The sequence below is a fragment of the Schistocerca americana genome, chromosome 7, assembly GCF_021461395.2.
Source record: "Schistocerca americana isolate TAMUIC-IGC-003095 chromosome 7, iqSchAmer2.1, whole genome shotgun sequence".
Taxonomy (NCBI): Eukaryota; Metazoa; Arthropoda; class Insecta; order Orthoptera; family Acrididae; genus Schistocerca; species Schistocerca americana.
In genome coordinates, this window is record NC_060125.1 from 310,153,850 (window position 1) to 310,171,262 (window position 17,413).

The 17,413-nt window shown below is 38.4% G+C and overlaps 1 protein-coding gene across 1 annotated transcript in view; it reads right to left on the reverse strand.

Moving 5' to 3' along the window:
• Nucleotides 1-17,413, reverse strand: part of LOC124622434 (sorbitol dehydrogenase-like) — a 122,882-nt gene that overhangs the window by 14,597 nt on the left and 90,872 nt on the right. The window contains exons 6-7 of the mRNA XM_047148130.1: nt 2,574-2,752; nt 2,292-2,413 (exon numbers count right to left, since the gene is read on the reverse strand). Of these exons, the coding sequence (XP_047004086.1) occupies nt 2,292-2,413; nt 2,574-2,752 (301 nt within the window). The remainder of the gene's footprint in view (nt 1-2,291; nt 2,414-2,573; nt 2,753-17,413) is intronic.

The window sequence follows — 17,413 nt, forward strand, 5'->3', positions numbered from 1 at the left end:
GCCACATCGAGATAACAGTAGCATTAATTTTGATAAATGATCTGCAACTAGCAAAGAGCCTTTTAAATAATGGCACTGAAATTACTAAAAATCATTAATCTTGTTTAGTTCAGATTACTTATCATATATTTAGCTTGTTTGCTGGTTATAAATGATTATTTTTGTGAATGAACTTAGTGACATTTACATTGCTTGAAGACAACATTGCTACACGTTCCCAGGTGGAGATTTCTTTAACAAAATAACGTTCATTAGCCAGGAAAAGCAGTGATTAAATAAAACCTCATGCTACATTAATAATAACTAACTAATGTTATTGTAATCTTTCTGAACTTGTACAACACAACACATGCACACTTACACCATATGTCACAATAGCTTGGAAGGTAGAGTTTTGCCCATGGGTTGAGATTGCGGATTATAATCCTGATTTGGTACCCAGTATGTGAGATAGTTTCACAACGCTGCACACTCCTCTGTAGGGTGAAAGATTCATTCTGGAAACAAACCTGTAGGTGAGCTAATCTGTTTCTTCATAAAATTCAATATACTTTCTTCCCGGAGTTCTAGGCCAGCAAGGTATACAGGAGTGCCTCTGTAATGTTTGAAGTGGAGGTATGTACTGGCAGAGGTAAATTTGTGAGAATGGATTGTGATTTGAGCCTGGATACCTCAAGTGATAGGATCATTGTCCATGAAAGGTAAGGCCCCAGGTCTGAGTCCCAATCTGATACACAGTTTTAATTTGCGGGAAAGTATCAAAACAGCACCACTACTGCAAAGTGAAAGAGAACATACCCACCCTCAATTCTCAGCTAGACTTGGCAAGAAAATCAGCCAGTGATCCTATAGAAGAGTCATCTTGTTGTATCTCAGATGTGCTGTCAACATTACCCAGCACCTCATGATTGTTGCTAAGGCATAATGGGATGATTTGTGAATGATACAAAAATTCAGCTTCCATGAAGAGATATGTGACCCTACCACTATCCACTGCTCACTCTTTGTGAGGATGAACAGGTCAGGTCATATGCATCAGAAGAAATGTTGACATTGGGTTTATTTTGCCCCAATGTCCTTGCAGCCCAGGGCAGCTTGCCAACTGTGGTCAATTCAGCTTCTCGTGTTTCAAAACAGCTACCAATTCCCCTTGTGTCCACACTTGATAAACACAGTCCAAATACATTTCCTACTATGCCTTAACTATAGAATATCATGTGAAAATCTGCTAATCAAAACTGTAAGAGACTGACTAAGAAACAGAATAGACTGATGGCTACTGCTCACTGGTCAGCGACTAGAGCTCTACTGAATACCTTCAGCAGTCACAAATTCTAAACTGAATCAGGTGACAGTGGTATTTATGATAATGTGAAACTATACTTCAAAGGCAGTGGTGCTAAAGGTCGTAAGATATGCAAGCAGCTTAAAAAGTTAATAACTGCTACTCAACACAGAAAAGTAAACAGTTACATTCCACTTCTACACTGAAGGATGTAAGGAAATGACTGAACTAAATTCTCTATATAACCTATATATTGCTACTGCTGATGGCTAGTGAATACAGATCAGGAACTAGAGCACCTATGTCTTTTGCTCTGTATATCTTAGTTAGGATTTTCTAAAATTTAACTCTGTCACCCTTTAAGAGATCCCTTTTGTAAGTTAAGAACTCCTGTATTCCAAAATGTTGTTAGTCATGATCATCTATGATGCTGTCTATTAACAGCAATCACCTGGTAAGTAGGGATTTTCATATCTTTATTTGATGTAGATGCATAATTATCTATTTAATTCAAAAAGTTTTGGTTATTCTAGCTGCGTGTGTATATACTTAATTATCCATTTTTTATCTGTTACATATTATGAGCAGAAATGAATGATTTTTTATAGATTGAATTTATCTTTAACTAAATGTATATATTGTATTAATTGCAAAAACTTTAAAAGAGGTAGACTGGCTGGTCAGTTTTTATCTTCAGGAAGGTTGGGGATGACAGGTAGATCAGTGAGACAAGGCTTCAGGATGAACTTTTGGGACTGAGTGACTTTTCTCATTCCTAGCCCTTCCAATCTATCGCTCTACGTCCCTCGCCCCAAACCCCCACTACTCCCCCTTCCCTCACATTCTTCAAGGTGTGTTTAGCAACTGTGCTGGACTGTCACTTACTGGACGTAAGTACTGCCAGCCATTCTATATCTTAATAAGTTTAAATGCTTATGTTAATTACTATCAAAAACAATCAGATGATATTATTTATGTTAGAATCTCCATTTACTGGGATACTTACACATTGCAGAAACGAAAAACACCACGAACATCAACTTCACGGAATATACCTTTCCCAAGTTCAAGGGTCATTTCACGTCCAGCTAAGCCAACAACAACCAGTTTGCCTCCAGAACGAGTTGCCTGTTTATTAGAGAAATCATTATAATGCATGTTTAGTGTTTTATCACACTGATTTATATATCTATTGGAATGAAGTAATATGTAAATGTAGGCATTTATCTGTGATATTAATACATAAATTACTTCTCATGCAAAGTAGTGAAGTGATTGTTGGACATACCTGCAAACATAACTTAACAGTTTCTTCGAGCCCACAGCAATCGATGCTTATGTCAGGTGCTTCATTTAGCATGGAATGTATTTTTTCAACCTGTTGTTCCACAATATCATTCTGTGAGACTTGAAGAGTGAAGTCAGCTCCAAATGTTTTAGCTACTTGGAGACGATGAGCAATAATATCTGTAATTTTCATAAGACGATTCAGCTAGCTTAATTTAAGAATGGACTTCTATTGACTGATATGTGTACACACAATCTATGGCATATGCGAGTCACTGTCCCACACAAATGAAACTAGAAACTATGTCTGCAGTATGCTAAATGTAATCAACACCTCTGAATTTGCAAGCAGTGTATAAAGATCAAGACAGTCTTTTATAATGCTTTGTCTTTTTATAGTATGCATCTACATTTTCAAATTAATCCACTCTTTTCCTTTGATACTGTACACAAATTTTCAGTTAGTCAATACGTATTTCTATTGTATCAATAGCACTTTTCATTTTGGGTTTATTTTCTTATCTTTTGCTCTGTTTTATTTCACTTTCTGTTTTACTTATTTACTACAGTGGCTGAAAGAGTTTTTTGATGATATAAACAAATCAGAGCAAAATTTAAAAAAAAATTGATGAACAGTTTTATTAGTGCTCCATTCAGTTGTACTAATTTTATACAATGCATCCACAAAGTCTCTCTGTAATTGCGAGCCTAGTGTCTCTCACCTTGTGGAGCACATAAGGTTGCCAGAACATTCAAGTATTGCCTGCATGTGTTCCATGGATCTGCAGTGGTAGGGTGGCAGTAGTTATGTTGCATGTGCATTGCAGCTGTTAGTTGTGTTGTCCAGTTCTTGTGTGAGCTGAATGCAGTGAGAATGCTTACTCTTGCAGAGAGAGTGTTTTTAGTGGAAGAGGTTTTCCGTGCAGAAGGAAACTTTACAGAGGCAGGAGGAAACTTTACAGAGCATATGAGGTGTCCACATTGTGACCCTCTATGTGATGTAAATAGCAAATTCCAGACAACAGGTTCAGTTTATGATTCACCATGAACTGATAGGCCCATAATTTTAGTGGAATGGAAGCTTGATGACATTTCAGACTTCATGATGTGGAGGCCAATAAAATCAATGAGGAGATTATTGCAAGAGGCTAATGTCTCCCTACAACAGCACTTAAGGTCACAACCAAAAAGGTGGAGATGTATCCGTATAAAAATTACTGCTGAGTAACAATTACATTGTATAGACCATGCAAAATGAAAAGGTACTGTAATTGGTTTCAGTAATTTGTTGACTGACATGGAGATAGTGTTTTACATCAAATCTTTTTCAGTGATGGGGTTGGTTTCACGTACCTGGGTACATTAATTCCCAAAAGTCAAAAAATTTGGTCATCAGAAAATCAACATGCCTTAAGAGAAATGCCATTGCACACAGACAAAATCAGGTGTGGATTGCCATAATGTGAGTGTGGATCATGACATGGATCTTTTTGGGTACTACCATCACTTCTGATGTCTATTGTTCCCAAATAATTTATCCATTTATTGCTGTGCTGAATAAAAATGAGATCAATCATTCATTTTTCCAACAAGACAATCCTACTTCTCATACGGCAAACCAGTCCCTATGACTTTTAAATGAAACCTTTGGAGACAGAATAATTATGAAAGGTTTCTAGCCCCATGCTCAATGAGTCTCTCTCTGCCCGGCTACTTCCTTTGGGATGTGGCTAAAACATTTGTGGACCAAAATAACCAAAAAAACAGTAGGTGAACTGAAGACAGTGATAATTGATTATCTGCTTCCAGTTACATGTGAAACATTGGTAAAGGTGTTCACAAGCAAATGTAAACATGTTGAACTATGCCTTTGAGAAGGAGGAAAACATTTTCAGCCCTTAATGCCATATTGATAAGTATGGTGCATTTAATTGTAATTAATTTCTTCGTTTTAATGGTAATAATGTTGTAGCCCATCTACCAACAAAAATGCAGCCACTAGCAGTCAATCCTGGCCCCTAGCTTATACAGCAACATGAATGTGTAGCCTACCTTATGTGCCCTGCAAGGCGAGACATACGGAGCTCATTGCTGCAGAGAGACTTTGCAGATGCACTGTGCTGTGACCCATTTGAAATGCTGAAGCTGAGTTCATTTTTTTTCTGTTTTCAAACGGCTCTTAGGCAGTGGAAAGCTCACCATTCAAACCTACCTTATTGTTTTAATGAAAGTGCTTTTTACTAAAAATGCATTTATCCAAAAAATCTTTAAATCTTTGTTTTCAAGAAAAGGGCTGTTACGGTAGTCCGCAGCATCCTGTATATGTGGACTTGTGTGTTTGTTTACTACTGTCTAATTATCACTTGATTTATTTATTTCGTGTCGTTAATGTGGTGGTTATTCACAAATAACCTGTTTGATGATGCCATGTAAAGAGAAAAGAGAGAGAGAGAGAAAGAATACTGTGAGAGCAGTGATTTGCAATATATTTTTTACTTGATCAAATACTTTATATGTATGTGTGCATCTTAAGTGTGTATAGTTTATATCTCTATGTTTAACAATACCTTGTAAGCTTCTTGTGAATAATAACAGTAATATAAAATTTATTATAATTTTTAAGTATGCCATTCTTGGTTGGGTAGACTTCAAGATGCTTTAGTGAGAAAACTATATTTGATCTTACACTTGTTGGTATTTTTCTAACGTTGTTTCTGATTGATTGATATGTTTATTTATCCGTATAACAATACAAATTGTATGGATGTCATCAATTGTGTCTTATGAACTAAAACATACATGGGTTCTTACAATGTTTACAAGTCAATTCTTACAATTTTTACAGGTCAGTTCCTATAATATTTATAATTATGCCATATGCTGTCACTTTATATAGGCCTATGTGGTATTTGTATCTACTAAATAGCTATATACAGTTATTCTAAATTCTCATTTACCTTGTAACAACTTTTGCTTAATAAATTTGTTTTTAGCTTTTGGCTGAAGATCTGAAGTTCATTTACATCTTTTATTTCCTGTGGCAGTCTGTTGTGCAGTTTTAGGCCATTATATAGCATACTGTTCTGTGTTTTGGACTTGTTTTACCTGTTTAAGTAGTGGCTGGATGTACTTTGATGGTCATGTATTGAGATGTTTGTAGTATACAGATGAATATTTTTCCTTACACACATTACAGTCTGGAAAATGTATTCACATGGAATAAAACAGTACATTGGGCCCTATTGCTGCTATTTGTTATTACCCGTACAGCTCTCTTCTGTACCGTGATGGCAGACTGAATATTCCCATCACTTGTTCTCCAGAACATGATTCCATAACTGAGAATTGAGTGTATTTACCCAAAATACGTCATTTTGAGGCACAAAATATTGCATACTGGTGCAAGTATTCATAGAGCCTAACATGCTGTGGATAAATCATAAATATTTACTTGAAAAACTGAGATATTAAAATAGCAATGACATCCCACCTGGAAACTAAGAAATTTGGCACCCCACAAGGTTCAGCAAAATGTTTGGTTTACATTAATGAAGGAAAATTAGGATTTAACATTCTGTCAACAATTAGATCATTAAGGGTAGACGTATGGCAAAATTTCAAAAAAACTGGATTTTTTTAATTGCGTAATTTAGTAGATTGGTTTTTTAAGGCTAGCATCGAAATGTTTCATAATCAAATTCTGGCTAGAAATATGTGTTAAAAAAGGTTGTTTGGGCACCTGCACCTGCTGCGCTTCCTCTTTCTATGCTGTGACCAACACTTTCTCTACGCTAGAAATTTTTTGTGCATTAATTTTTTGTTCACACAATCAAAACAAACTGCAGATGATTCTAGAAAGTTGTGAGCAAGTTCACCTTTGCTTGTTCCTTTGTTTATGACATGGTTTTTTTGAATACTACATGCTACTTATTTCAGCTTTTAGTTTTGCATATATCAACCTGTTTTTCTTGAAATGGGCCATAACAGTGAATGCATATGCAAAAAAGTGAGGAAAGGTAGAATTTCATGTGTAAAAGGCACAGGAAATTTAAATAACACTGTTAAAGATTCTGCTCCTAGTTGTGACAAACAATTTTTGACAAAGTCACTGAGTTCGTTGAAGAAGAAAATTAGTGAAGGAATTGTTGATGCTGTATATGGTGCCAAAAATGACTTTTTTCAGTGTATTCAGGTTAACTGACTTAGAAAGAAATACTTGCCCTTATGATTAATGTGCATGTGGTAATTGTGGGTGAAATGGCCTCAGAGTGTATGATGACATTGACAGAACTGGTATTGTAGGGAACGTATTTTGTGTAAAGTTTGTCAATATGATGTTCAGTTCAAGACTTCTGCTCTCAATGGGAAGATGTATGAGGTGAATGTAAGATTTATTAAGCCATGAGATGCTTAGGTGTTGGGGGAGAAGGCACAAATTTGTTTTGTGGCTTAATCAACATGCCTGTACCAGTGACTAGATTTGGTGATTACAACAGACCACTCTTCAGTGTTCTTGAAGATGAGTGCAAGGAGCACATGATAGCAGCTGTTGAGGAAGCTGTAGATATAAACAATGAAGGGGAAGGAGGACACTGTGTAGTGAAGACAGATCTGTGTGTCTCTTGTGATGGAACCTGGATGAAGAGGGGCCATATATGGTGTATCATCTGTCATTAGTGTGGATACAGGAAAAATCTTAGACTCCCAAGTAATGAGCAAATATTGCTCTCAGTGTGACACAAGAAAGAACAATGATGGATGGCAGTGAAGAAGAGAAGTGGCAGCAAGAACACAAGAAAGTATACAGCAAGAACTACCAGTGGTCAAGTGGTCAGATGGAAGCAACTGGAATGAAACTAATATTCCAAAGGTCTGTTGAACAATATGGTGTTAGGTATGTAAAGTATCTAGGTGATGGAGATTTCAGTGCCTTTAAGACCATTTTAGAGAGTGATCCTTATGGCTCATAAACAAAAATTGAAAAACTGGAACATGGGGGGCATGTTCAAAAGCGAATGAGTGGTAGACTTCTCAGAGTGAAGAAAGGAATGAAAGGCAAGAAATTAGAAGATGAGAACCCACTGGGAGGCGATAACAGACTGACAAACAAGGAAATTCATACTTAATAAATATATTATGCAAAAGCTATCAGGGGTATCTTACATAGTGTGAAGACAACACAGCAAGTCGTGTGGGCAATATTCTTTCACAAACTTTTCACAGATGATAATTCTCAACATTTCCTCTGTGTCATATTGTGGTGTAAATATTTTCAGGCAGAGGCCAGTGGAAAGATATACACCCACAAACATGGTTTACCACTTGCTGTTCTAGTTGTTATAAAACCAACTTTCAGGTACCTAGCCAATCCTGAACTGATGAAAAAATGTGTACATGGGAAAACATGGAATACAAATGGGAGCTACAATCACCTTATTTTGATGTTTTGTCCAAAAACAGCATTTGTGTCCTCAATTGTTGTGAAGATAGCTGCATCTGATGCCTGTCTAGTATTCTATAGTGGAAATGTAGGTAGGATTAAGTGCCTGCAGAGACTAAGCTTCCACCCAGGTGCATTCACACTGAAGATACTCAGAAGCATCAATGGAGCATGACTGCGCAAAGCCCAGGCAGCAGAAGAAAAAATGCAAAAGTTGGCTAGGCAAAGGAGGCAGGGCAAGATATTACTACAGGAAGATGAGAAAGAGAATAAAGATTATGGGTACAGACAGCATTAGTGACTACAGGTATAGTAATGTTGTCAAAAATTGAAATAAAAACTTTAAATGCGAATGGACATAAACTGACTGTTTGAGCTATAATGCACCTTTTCTCAGGAACTATGAAAGCTAACATGCTGAAATTTGGCATAGTTCTTAAGAATTACTCAGTGAATAATCCTGTGCAGTACTTTTCTGTTATTGTTTCTCTGAGAAAAGTAGGGCAGTCCCAAGCAGCACAAAACTGAAAAATTAATTTCAGAGCAGTGCAACCTTAAACAAAAATCTATTCCACACGTTTTGTTAGCCTCTTATGTTGATGTAAACTGTGAAATTCCAGTTTGATTGCTTGAGTAGTTTACAAGGAAAGGTACATTATAGAATCAATGGTAATTAAAAATTCAAATCCTTATAAATTGTATGTTGATGTGCATTTGTAAACAAAAATTGCATGGAGTAGCAAGCATTATGGAGTACATAATAGTCTCAAGTCTTATTATCGAGACCGATGACCTCGCTGTCTGGTCTCCTCCCCCAAAACAACCCAACCCAACCCTTTTACTATATTCACTGTAATAGTTTTGGAGATATATATGTTTGAGTACAAGAATGCATTTTCCCTACATCTGTCCTAAAAAAAAAAAAAAAAAGTCACCACACAATTGGCTTTGGAGAAGTGTAGAGAAGGAAATTGGTCATGTCATTTTCCAAGAAAACATTCCCATTCATTTTAAGAAATTCTGAGAAACATTGAAAAACTGGTTTGGAATTTCATCTACTGTCCTCCCTTATGCAAGTACAGTGCACTAGTCAAGGTGTAGGTGTCACCTTGTTTGGTACTTACAACAAAGACATACCAAAATTATTAATTAAAAAAAAAAAAAAAAAAAAAAAAAAAAAAAAAAAAAAAACCGCTCTAGTCTTTGATGATGATACAAGTGTACCAATGAAGAAAGCAGACACAGTTACATCAGTAGCTGAGCAAATTTGTAATTAGATCACACCATCCCTGTAACCTGACATTAACTGATTTCCTGCAATTCCAGTGTAATAAAAATGAGTTTGCAGCTTCCTGAAGTAGATGTTGTTTATTGCTTTTTACATGAAATCTCTTTGTTTAACATCTTTAGGTCCAGATTGACAACAATTTAAAACAAAATCAAACCCCAGATAATACAAATAAAAAAAGTCTGTTCAGTGTGCTTTCCATTTCATGATCTCCTTCTTAAATATGGTCCAGTTTGATACAAAGCTGACTTAATGACATTTAGTTGTTTGTGTGGCATACAGGAAGAAATTTTTAGTAGTTTGAAATTGCGTAACATGAATATTTATGAGATTAAGACAAACTATTCTCTTTGAACCAGTTGCAGATAGATCAGTTATCACCTTGGCTGTGTCTGGTACAATTAAATTTGGGCCCTTGATCTGTATGCTTGTGTCATCAGTAAATATTAAAGTGTTAAATGTACTATTAACATCACTAGAAAGGAATTTAGGTAGTTTGGGAAACTACTCAGTGGTCCCATTAACAAAACTTGTGGATTCTACATTTCAAGCTCTCCCATCCCAAACTTAGAAGTGGAAGTTAAGTGAGGCCCAAATGTCCAGTTGACACATTATGATTTTTATTTTTTCCCGAGACTCTGTGACCTTTGCACTTCTATTGTGATGGCTACAGAAAATACAAACAGGATGATTTTTGTTGTTTAGCTGTGTCAAGATAATGTAATCTCTGTAGATGATTCCTTACAAAAATCAATTCTGTGAATATCATACTTACCCTGTCATTTCCTTGTGTTGATATTAGTTAATTCTTTCTCTTTATAAGGTTTCTTATCTTTCAATAAAACACAATAAGTTAGTTTGGGCTCTGAGTGAAAAGTTTGTCCATTTGCAGCATTGATTTGGTAGTAATTGTTACAACTATATTTACTGTGCTAGTTTAATATAACTGGATAAATAAAAAGTCTGATTGTCAAGTGATGGCAGGAGAACACACACATAAAAAAAGTTCTGTGTACACAGGCTTTCAATGCCAGTGGCTCCTTCTGGCAGAAGGGTTGAAGGGGAAGGAAGAGGGGTGAAGGAGAAGGGCTGGAGAGGTTTAGGAAAAGGGGTAGACTTAGGAAAAGTCACCCAGAACTCTTAGTCAGGGGAGACATACTAGACGGGATGAGAAGGAAAGACTGATTGTTGGGGGCTACACCAGAGAAGGTTTGAAAACATGGTAGCTTTAAGGTGGAAGACAGGCTAATGTGCAAGACAGAGATTGCTGATAAAACAATGTGCACAACTTAATAAGAATGAAAAGCTAAGTGCACTGTATATAATAGAGGTGAGAGGGGGACAGGGAAAAATAGACAGGTCAGAAAATGAAAGATGTAGAAAATGAAAACTGAGTGAAGAAAGGAGTAGTTACTGTGCAGAAAAGCTGAGGAAGAAGAAATTAATGTAAATTAAGGCCAGATGATGGCTAGAACCAAGGAAATGTAGTGCTAATTCCCACCTGCAGAATTATAAGAAACTGGTGTCCTGAGGAAGGATCCATATGGCACATGTGGTGAAATGGACACTGAGGTCATGACTGTCATGTTGTAGAGCATGCTCTGCAACAGGATATTGTGTTTTGCTGGTACATACCCTATGCCTATGCCCATTCATCCCCATTACTTGGTGGTAGTCATGCCGATGTAAAGGGCTGAACGTTGTTTACTTAACAGCTGGTATATGATGAGTCATTTCACAGGCAGCTCACCCTTGGACAGTATATGTTTTGTCAGTTTCAGGGCTAGTATATATGGTGGTAGGAGGGTGCATAGGGCAAGTCTTGCAGCAGGTACGCTCACAGGTATAGGAACCACAGGGTAGGGAGATGGATGCTGAAGAAGAATTGGGTCGGACAAGGATATTGTGTAGATTCGGAGGTCGATGAAAATCTATTCTAGGTGTGGTAAGCAAAATATCAGACAGAATGGGGCCTGGGTAATTTGCTTTTGAACTAGGCTGTTGGGATAATTAAGTCCATTGGAGGCTGAGCTGAGAATGGTGGTGTATTGCTGTAAAGAATCTGCATCCAAATACATTTGGCACGAATGCCAAGACTGTATGGAAGGAATGTTTGACATTGAAAGGATAGTAACAGTCAAAATGCAAGTACTGTTCTTTGTTAGTAGGTTTAACATGGACAGAAGTGTGTACCTGGCCTTGAATGAGGATGAGATCAACCTCAAGGAAAGAGGCATGGGATTTGCAATATGACCATGTGAAATTTAATTGGGAGAATGTATTTAGAGATTCCAGGAATTTCATCAATGTATCTAAACCAAACCAGGGGCTGAAGGCTTATGGATCCCAAGCAAGCCCTCTCCAAGTGACTCATCAAAAGGTTGGCATAGGGAGGAGCCATGCTGGTTTTCATGGCCATACCAGTGATCTGTTTGTATGTTTGCCACTCAAAGGTGATGTAGTTTTTGATAAGTATTAAGCTGATTAAAGTGAGCAGCTAGGATGTCATACACTTGGAATCAGGTGGGTGCTGACTGAGGAAACTTTCAGCAGCAAACAGATGATGCATGGGGGGTTGTTGGTATAGAGGGAGATGGCATCAGTGGTGACAAGCAAGGTGTGTAGTGGGAGAGGGAGGGGCACAGATCTCAGACGATCTAGGAAATGGTTGGTGTCTTTAACATAGGAGGAAAGTCTTTGTACTATGGACTGCAGGTGTTGATCAGCTAAGGGAGATGAACATTCAGTGGATGCTTTGAAGACAGCAACTGTAGGATGGCCAGGATGATTGATTGTGGATCTTAGGAAGAAGGTAAAAGGTGGGGGCTTGTGATTTAGGTGGGGTAAAAAGTTCTGTGGATTGAGGTGTTAGTTCTTGTGAGGGGCCTGAGGTATTAAGGAGGAATTGCCGTGCAGTTTCAATCACAGTGATTGGATCTTGATGGCAGATGCTGCATGGAAAGGTGTCAGACAGTTGATGTAGACCTCCAATAACATACTCTTGTTGGTCAAGTACCACAGTGGTAGATTCTTTGGCTCCTGAGAGGATAATGGTAGAATCTTCAGCTTTTATGGACTGCAGAGTCTGGAGTTCTGCGGAAGACAAGTTAGGGTCATGTTGTAAGGACTTGAGGAAGGGTTGTGAAACAATGCTGGATGCGAGGAATTCTGGGAAGGCTTGAAAGGAATGATTTTGAGGTAGTGGAGATGCATCAAGTTGGGATCATGGTTGGAACTGTTCAAGGCAGGGTTCAATGTCAGGTTTGCTTTTGGAAAAGTTTTGGGATTGGTTTGCAAAGTGATATTTCCAGCTGACATTGCATGTGAAGGAAAGCATGATTAAATGCAGATTTAGGGCTGAAAGTGAGACCTGTGGATAATGGAGATAATTCAGAAGAGGAGAGTGCTTTAGATGAGAGAGAACACTGTACTGCTGTGACTGGTTCTTATGATTTGGAATTATTATTGGTCTGGGAAGCCACGTTGAAGGCCGAGTGATGTTAAGCAGGTTGGCCAAGCTCAGTTTGTATCAGAGGTGTGGTGGCTGATGGTGTGGCTGTTTAGGGAGTTGCAGAGGGACAAGAAGGGAAAAAGCACTGTTGAGCTAGTTTAGGAGAAGGTGGGATAGTTTTTTGATGTGACGTTTGGAATAATGTTGCAGTCTGAAGTTGGCTTGGCAGATGATACCATACAAGGAAAAATGAGGGGTAGATAACTGCAGAATTGTATAGAAGGAGAGAACACTACTGGAAATTGGCAGATGAGGCATACGTCACAGATTAGCTGGGTAAGTGCAAGAGATTGCTATATTTGAAACTGTAAAAGAGCCTGGTGTAGAATAGAGTTACATCCAGGAAGTGGGACTTTCAGTGTGCCTTTGGGAGTAACTCCAAGGGATGAGCAGGTTTCAATAAATGTTCTTCAAAGCACCAATGAAACATATGTTTTCCTTAGTAGATTAACACCTGCAACCCATAGTACAAAGACTTCAATCCTATATTGAAGACATCAACCATTTCTAGGACTGTCTGAAATCCATACCCCTCCCTCTCCCACCACACAACCTTGTTTGTCCCCACTGATGCCACCTCCCTCTATACCAACATCTCCCATGAACATGGTCTGTCTGCTGCTGAACTTTTCCTCAGTCAGCACCCACCTGATTCCAAACCTATGACATCCTTTCTCCAAACCTATGACATCCTTTCTGCTCACCTTAATCAAGTTTACACTTACCAACAACTACTTCACCTTTGAGGGCAGACATACAAACAGATCAGGAGACAGCCATGGGAACCAGGATGGCTCCTTCCTATGCCAACCTTTTCAAGAGTCGCTTGAATGGGACTTACCTGGGATCCATAAACCTTCAGACCCAGTTTGGTTTAGATACACTGATTACATCTTTCCATGTGGACTCATGGTTAGGCTGACCTGCTAAAATTCCTGGAATCTCTAAATATATTCTACCAATTAAATTTCCCATGATCCTATTCCAAACCCCATGCCACTTTCCTTGAGGTAGATCTCATCCCCACCAAAGGCCAGCTACACACTTCTGTCCACATTAAACCTACTAACAAACAATAGTACTCACATTTTGACAGTTGCCATCCTGTCCGTGTCAAACTTTCCCTCCCATATGGCCTTGACATTTGAGGCAAAAGTATTTGTTCAGATGCAGACTCTTTACGGCAATAGACCACCATTCTCACCCCTCAGCCGTCATTGAATGTAATTTTTCCCACCAACCTAGTTCAAAAGCAGATTTCATGGGCCATCACATCCAATCATGGTACTGTTGATGCCTCAAGAAACGAGCTTCGGAGCACATCACTCATCACTCAATATTGTCCTGGTATTGAATGTATTAATCAGCTACTTCAAGAAGGCCATAACTTCCTAAAATCATGCCCTGAAATGAGGCCCATTCCATCTGATATTTTACCCACCACACCTAGAATAGCTTTTCATTGGCTTCCCAATCTCTGCAACAGCTTTGTCAGACCCTATGCTGCTTCTGAACCCATCTCCCTACCCTGTGGTTCCTATGCTTTGAGCATTCCTGCTGCAAGACCTGCCCTGTGTACCCTCATACTACCTTCTACACCAGTCCTGTAACTGGCAAAACATATACTATCAAAAGGAGAGCCACCTGTGAAATGACACAATATACCAGCTGTTCTGTAAACACTGTTCGGCCTCTTAACATTGGCAAGACTACCACCAAGTTATCAGTTAGGATGAACGGGCATAGGCAGAGGGTGTATACCGGCAACACACTATATCCTGTTGCAGAGCATGCTCTACAACATGACAGTCATGACCTCAGTGCCTGTCACCCCTTGACACAAATTTCTCAGAACTCTGCAGGTGGAATCAGCACTACATGTCCTTCTTTCTCACCACCCGCCTGGCCTTAATTTGCATTAATGTCTTCCATCTCAGTATTTATTTGAAGTAACTACTTGTTTCTTCACTCCATTTTCTTTTTCTGCATCTTTCTTTTGCTGATCTGTTTATTTTTCACTATCCCCTTCCTATCTGTCTTTCATAAAATGCACTTAGCTTTTCCCTCTTATTAAGTGATGCATGGTGTAGTAGCAGTGATCTCTGTCTTGCATATTAACCTGTCCTCCACCTTCAATCTCTCAAGTTTTCAAATATTGTTTGGTGCAGTCCCAACAACCAGTCTCTCCTTCTCATCCAGTCCAGTAAGTCTCCCCTGACCCAGAGTTCTGGGTGACTTTTCCAAACTGTAGCCCTTTTCCCAAACCTCTCCAGCCCTTTCTTCTTCACTCCTCCTCCTTTCCCTTCAACCCTTTTGCCAGAAGAAGGAGCCACTGGCATCAAAAGCTTACATATGTAAAACCTTTTTTTATATGTGTTCTCCTGCTGCCACTTGGTGAGAAGAGTTTTTATCTATTCAGTTACATTATATTGTCAAAAATTGATTATTTTTGTTGGTGTACTGTGCTAGTTCATCACTCAAAAAGTTCTTCAAACACTGTTCACATTAATTTTGTGAGTACTGGTGAAAAATAACCTGTTCCAATACTTCTACGTTTCTGACACTTCACATTAAAGTTTTAGAAACATTTACACTTTTAGTGAATATCAGCAATGCTTTGCATTACAGTAATTAGTTTAAACATCACTATCAGCAATAGTGATGTAATCAGACCATAATATAAGTAACTCCCTTGTAAAGTCTTCAAACAATGTGGTTGCATTCATCGTTCAGTGTATTTGATTCTACTTAATAATTTCGTATGTAAATATTTTCTGTAAGTGAGAAATTGTAATGTATCATTTGATGATACACAATTTGGTAGTTAGTTCAGTACAAGTAGCACCCTCGACCAGGTAATGAACCAAGAGGGAGCTGAAATGTATTGAAATTGTACTGATAAAAAATCATGAGAATCAAGGAGTGACAAAAAATTATAATTTAAATGATCATATGTTGTTGTTGTTGTGGTCTTCAGTCCTGAGACTGGTTTGATGCAGCTTTCCATGCCACTCTATCCTGTGCAAGCTTCTTCATCTCCCAGTACCTACTGCAACCTACATCCTTCTGTATCTGTTTAGTGTATTCATCTCTTGGTCTCCCTCTATGATTTTTACCCTCCACGCTGCCTTCCAATACTAAATTGGTGATCCCTTGATGCCTCAGAACATGTCCTACCAACCGATCCCTTCTTCTAGTCAAGTTGTACCACAAACTTCTCTTCTCCCCAATCCTATTCAATACCTCCTCAGTAGTTATATGATCTACCCATCTAATCTTCAGCATTCCTCTGTAGCACCACATTTCGAAAGCTTCTATTCTCTTCTTGTCCAAACTATTTATCGTCCATGTTTCACTTCCATACATGGCTACACTCCATACAAATACTTTCAGAAACGACTTCCTGACACTTAAATCTATACTCGATGTTAAAAAATTTCTCTTCTTCAGAAATGCTTTCCTTGCCATTGCCAGTCTACATTTTATATCCTCTCTACTTCGACCATCATCAGTTATTTTGCTGCCCAAATAGCAAAACTCCTTTACTACTTTCAGTGTCTCATTTCCTAATCCAATTCCCTCAGCGTCACCCGACTTAATTCGACTACATTCCATTATCCTCGTTTTGCTTTTGTTGATGTTCATCTTATATCCTTCTTTCAAGACACTATCCATTCCATTCAACTGCCCTTCCAAGTCCTTTGCTGTCTCTGACAGAATTACAATGTCATCCTCAAAGTTTTTATTTCTTCTCCATGGATTTTAATACCTACTCCGAATTTTTCTTTTGTTTCCTTCACTGCTTACTCAATATACAAATTGAATAACATCAGGGAGAGGCTACAACCCTGTCTCACTCCCTTTCCAACCACTGCTTCCCTTTCATGCCCCTCGACTCTTACAACTGCCATCTGGTTTCTGTACAAATTGTAAATAGCCTTTCGCTCCCTGTATTTTACCCCTGCCACCTTCAGAATTTGAAAGAGAGTATTCCAGTCAACATTTTCAAAAGCTTTCTCTAAGTCTACAAATGCTAGTAATGTAGGTTTGCCTTTCCTTAATCTAGCTTCTAAGATAAGTTGTAGGGTCAGTATAACCTCACATGTTCCCACATTTCTACGGAATCCAAACTGATCTTCCCCGAGGTCGGCTTCTACCAGTTTTTCCATTCATCTGTAAAGAATTCGCGTTAGTATTTTGCATCCATGACTTATTAAACTGATTGTTCGGTAATTTTCACATCTGTCAGCACCTGCTTTCTTTGGGATTAGAATTATTATATTCTTCTTGAAGTCTGAGGGTATTTCGCCTGTCTCATACATCTTGCTCACCAGATGCTAGGGTTTTGTCAGGACTGGCTCTCCCAGTAGTTCTAATGGAATGTTGTCTACTCCGTCAGTAGTTCTAATGGAATGTTGTCTACTCCCGGGGCCTTGTTTCAACTGAGGTCTTTCAGTGCTCTGTCAAACTCTTCACGCAGTATCGGATCTCCCATTTCATCTTCATCTACCTCCTCTTCCATTTCCATAATATTGTCCTCAAGTACATCGCCCTTGTATAGACCCTCTATATACTCCTTCCACCTTTCTGCTTTCCCTTCTT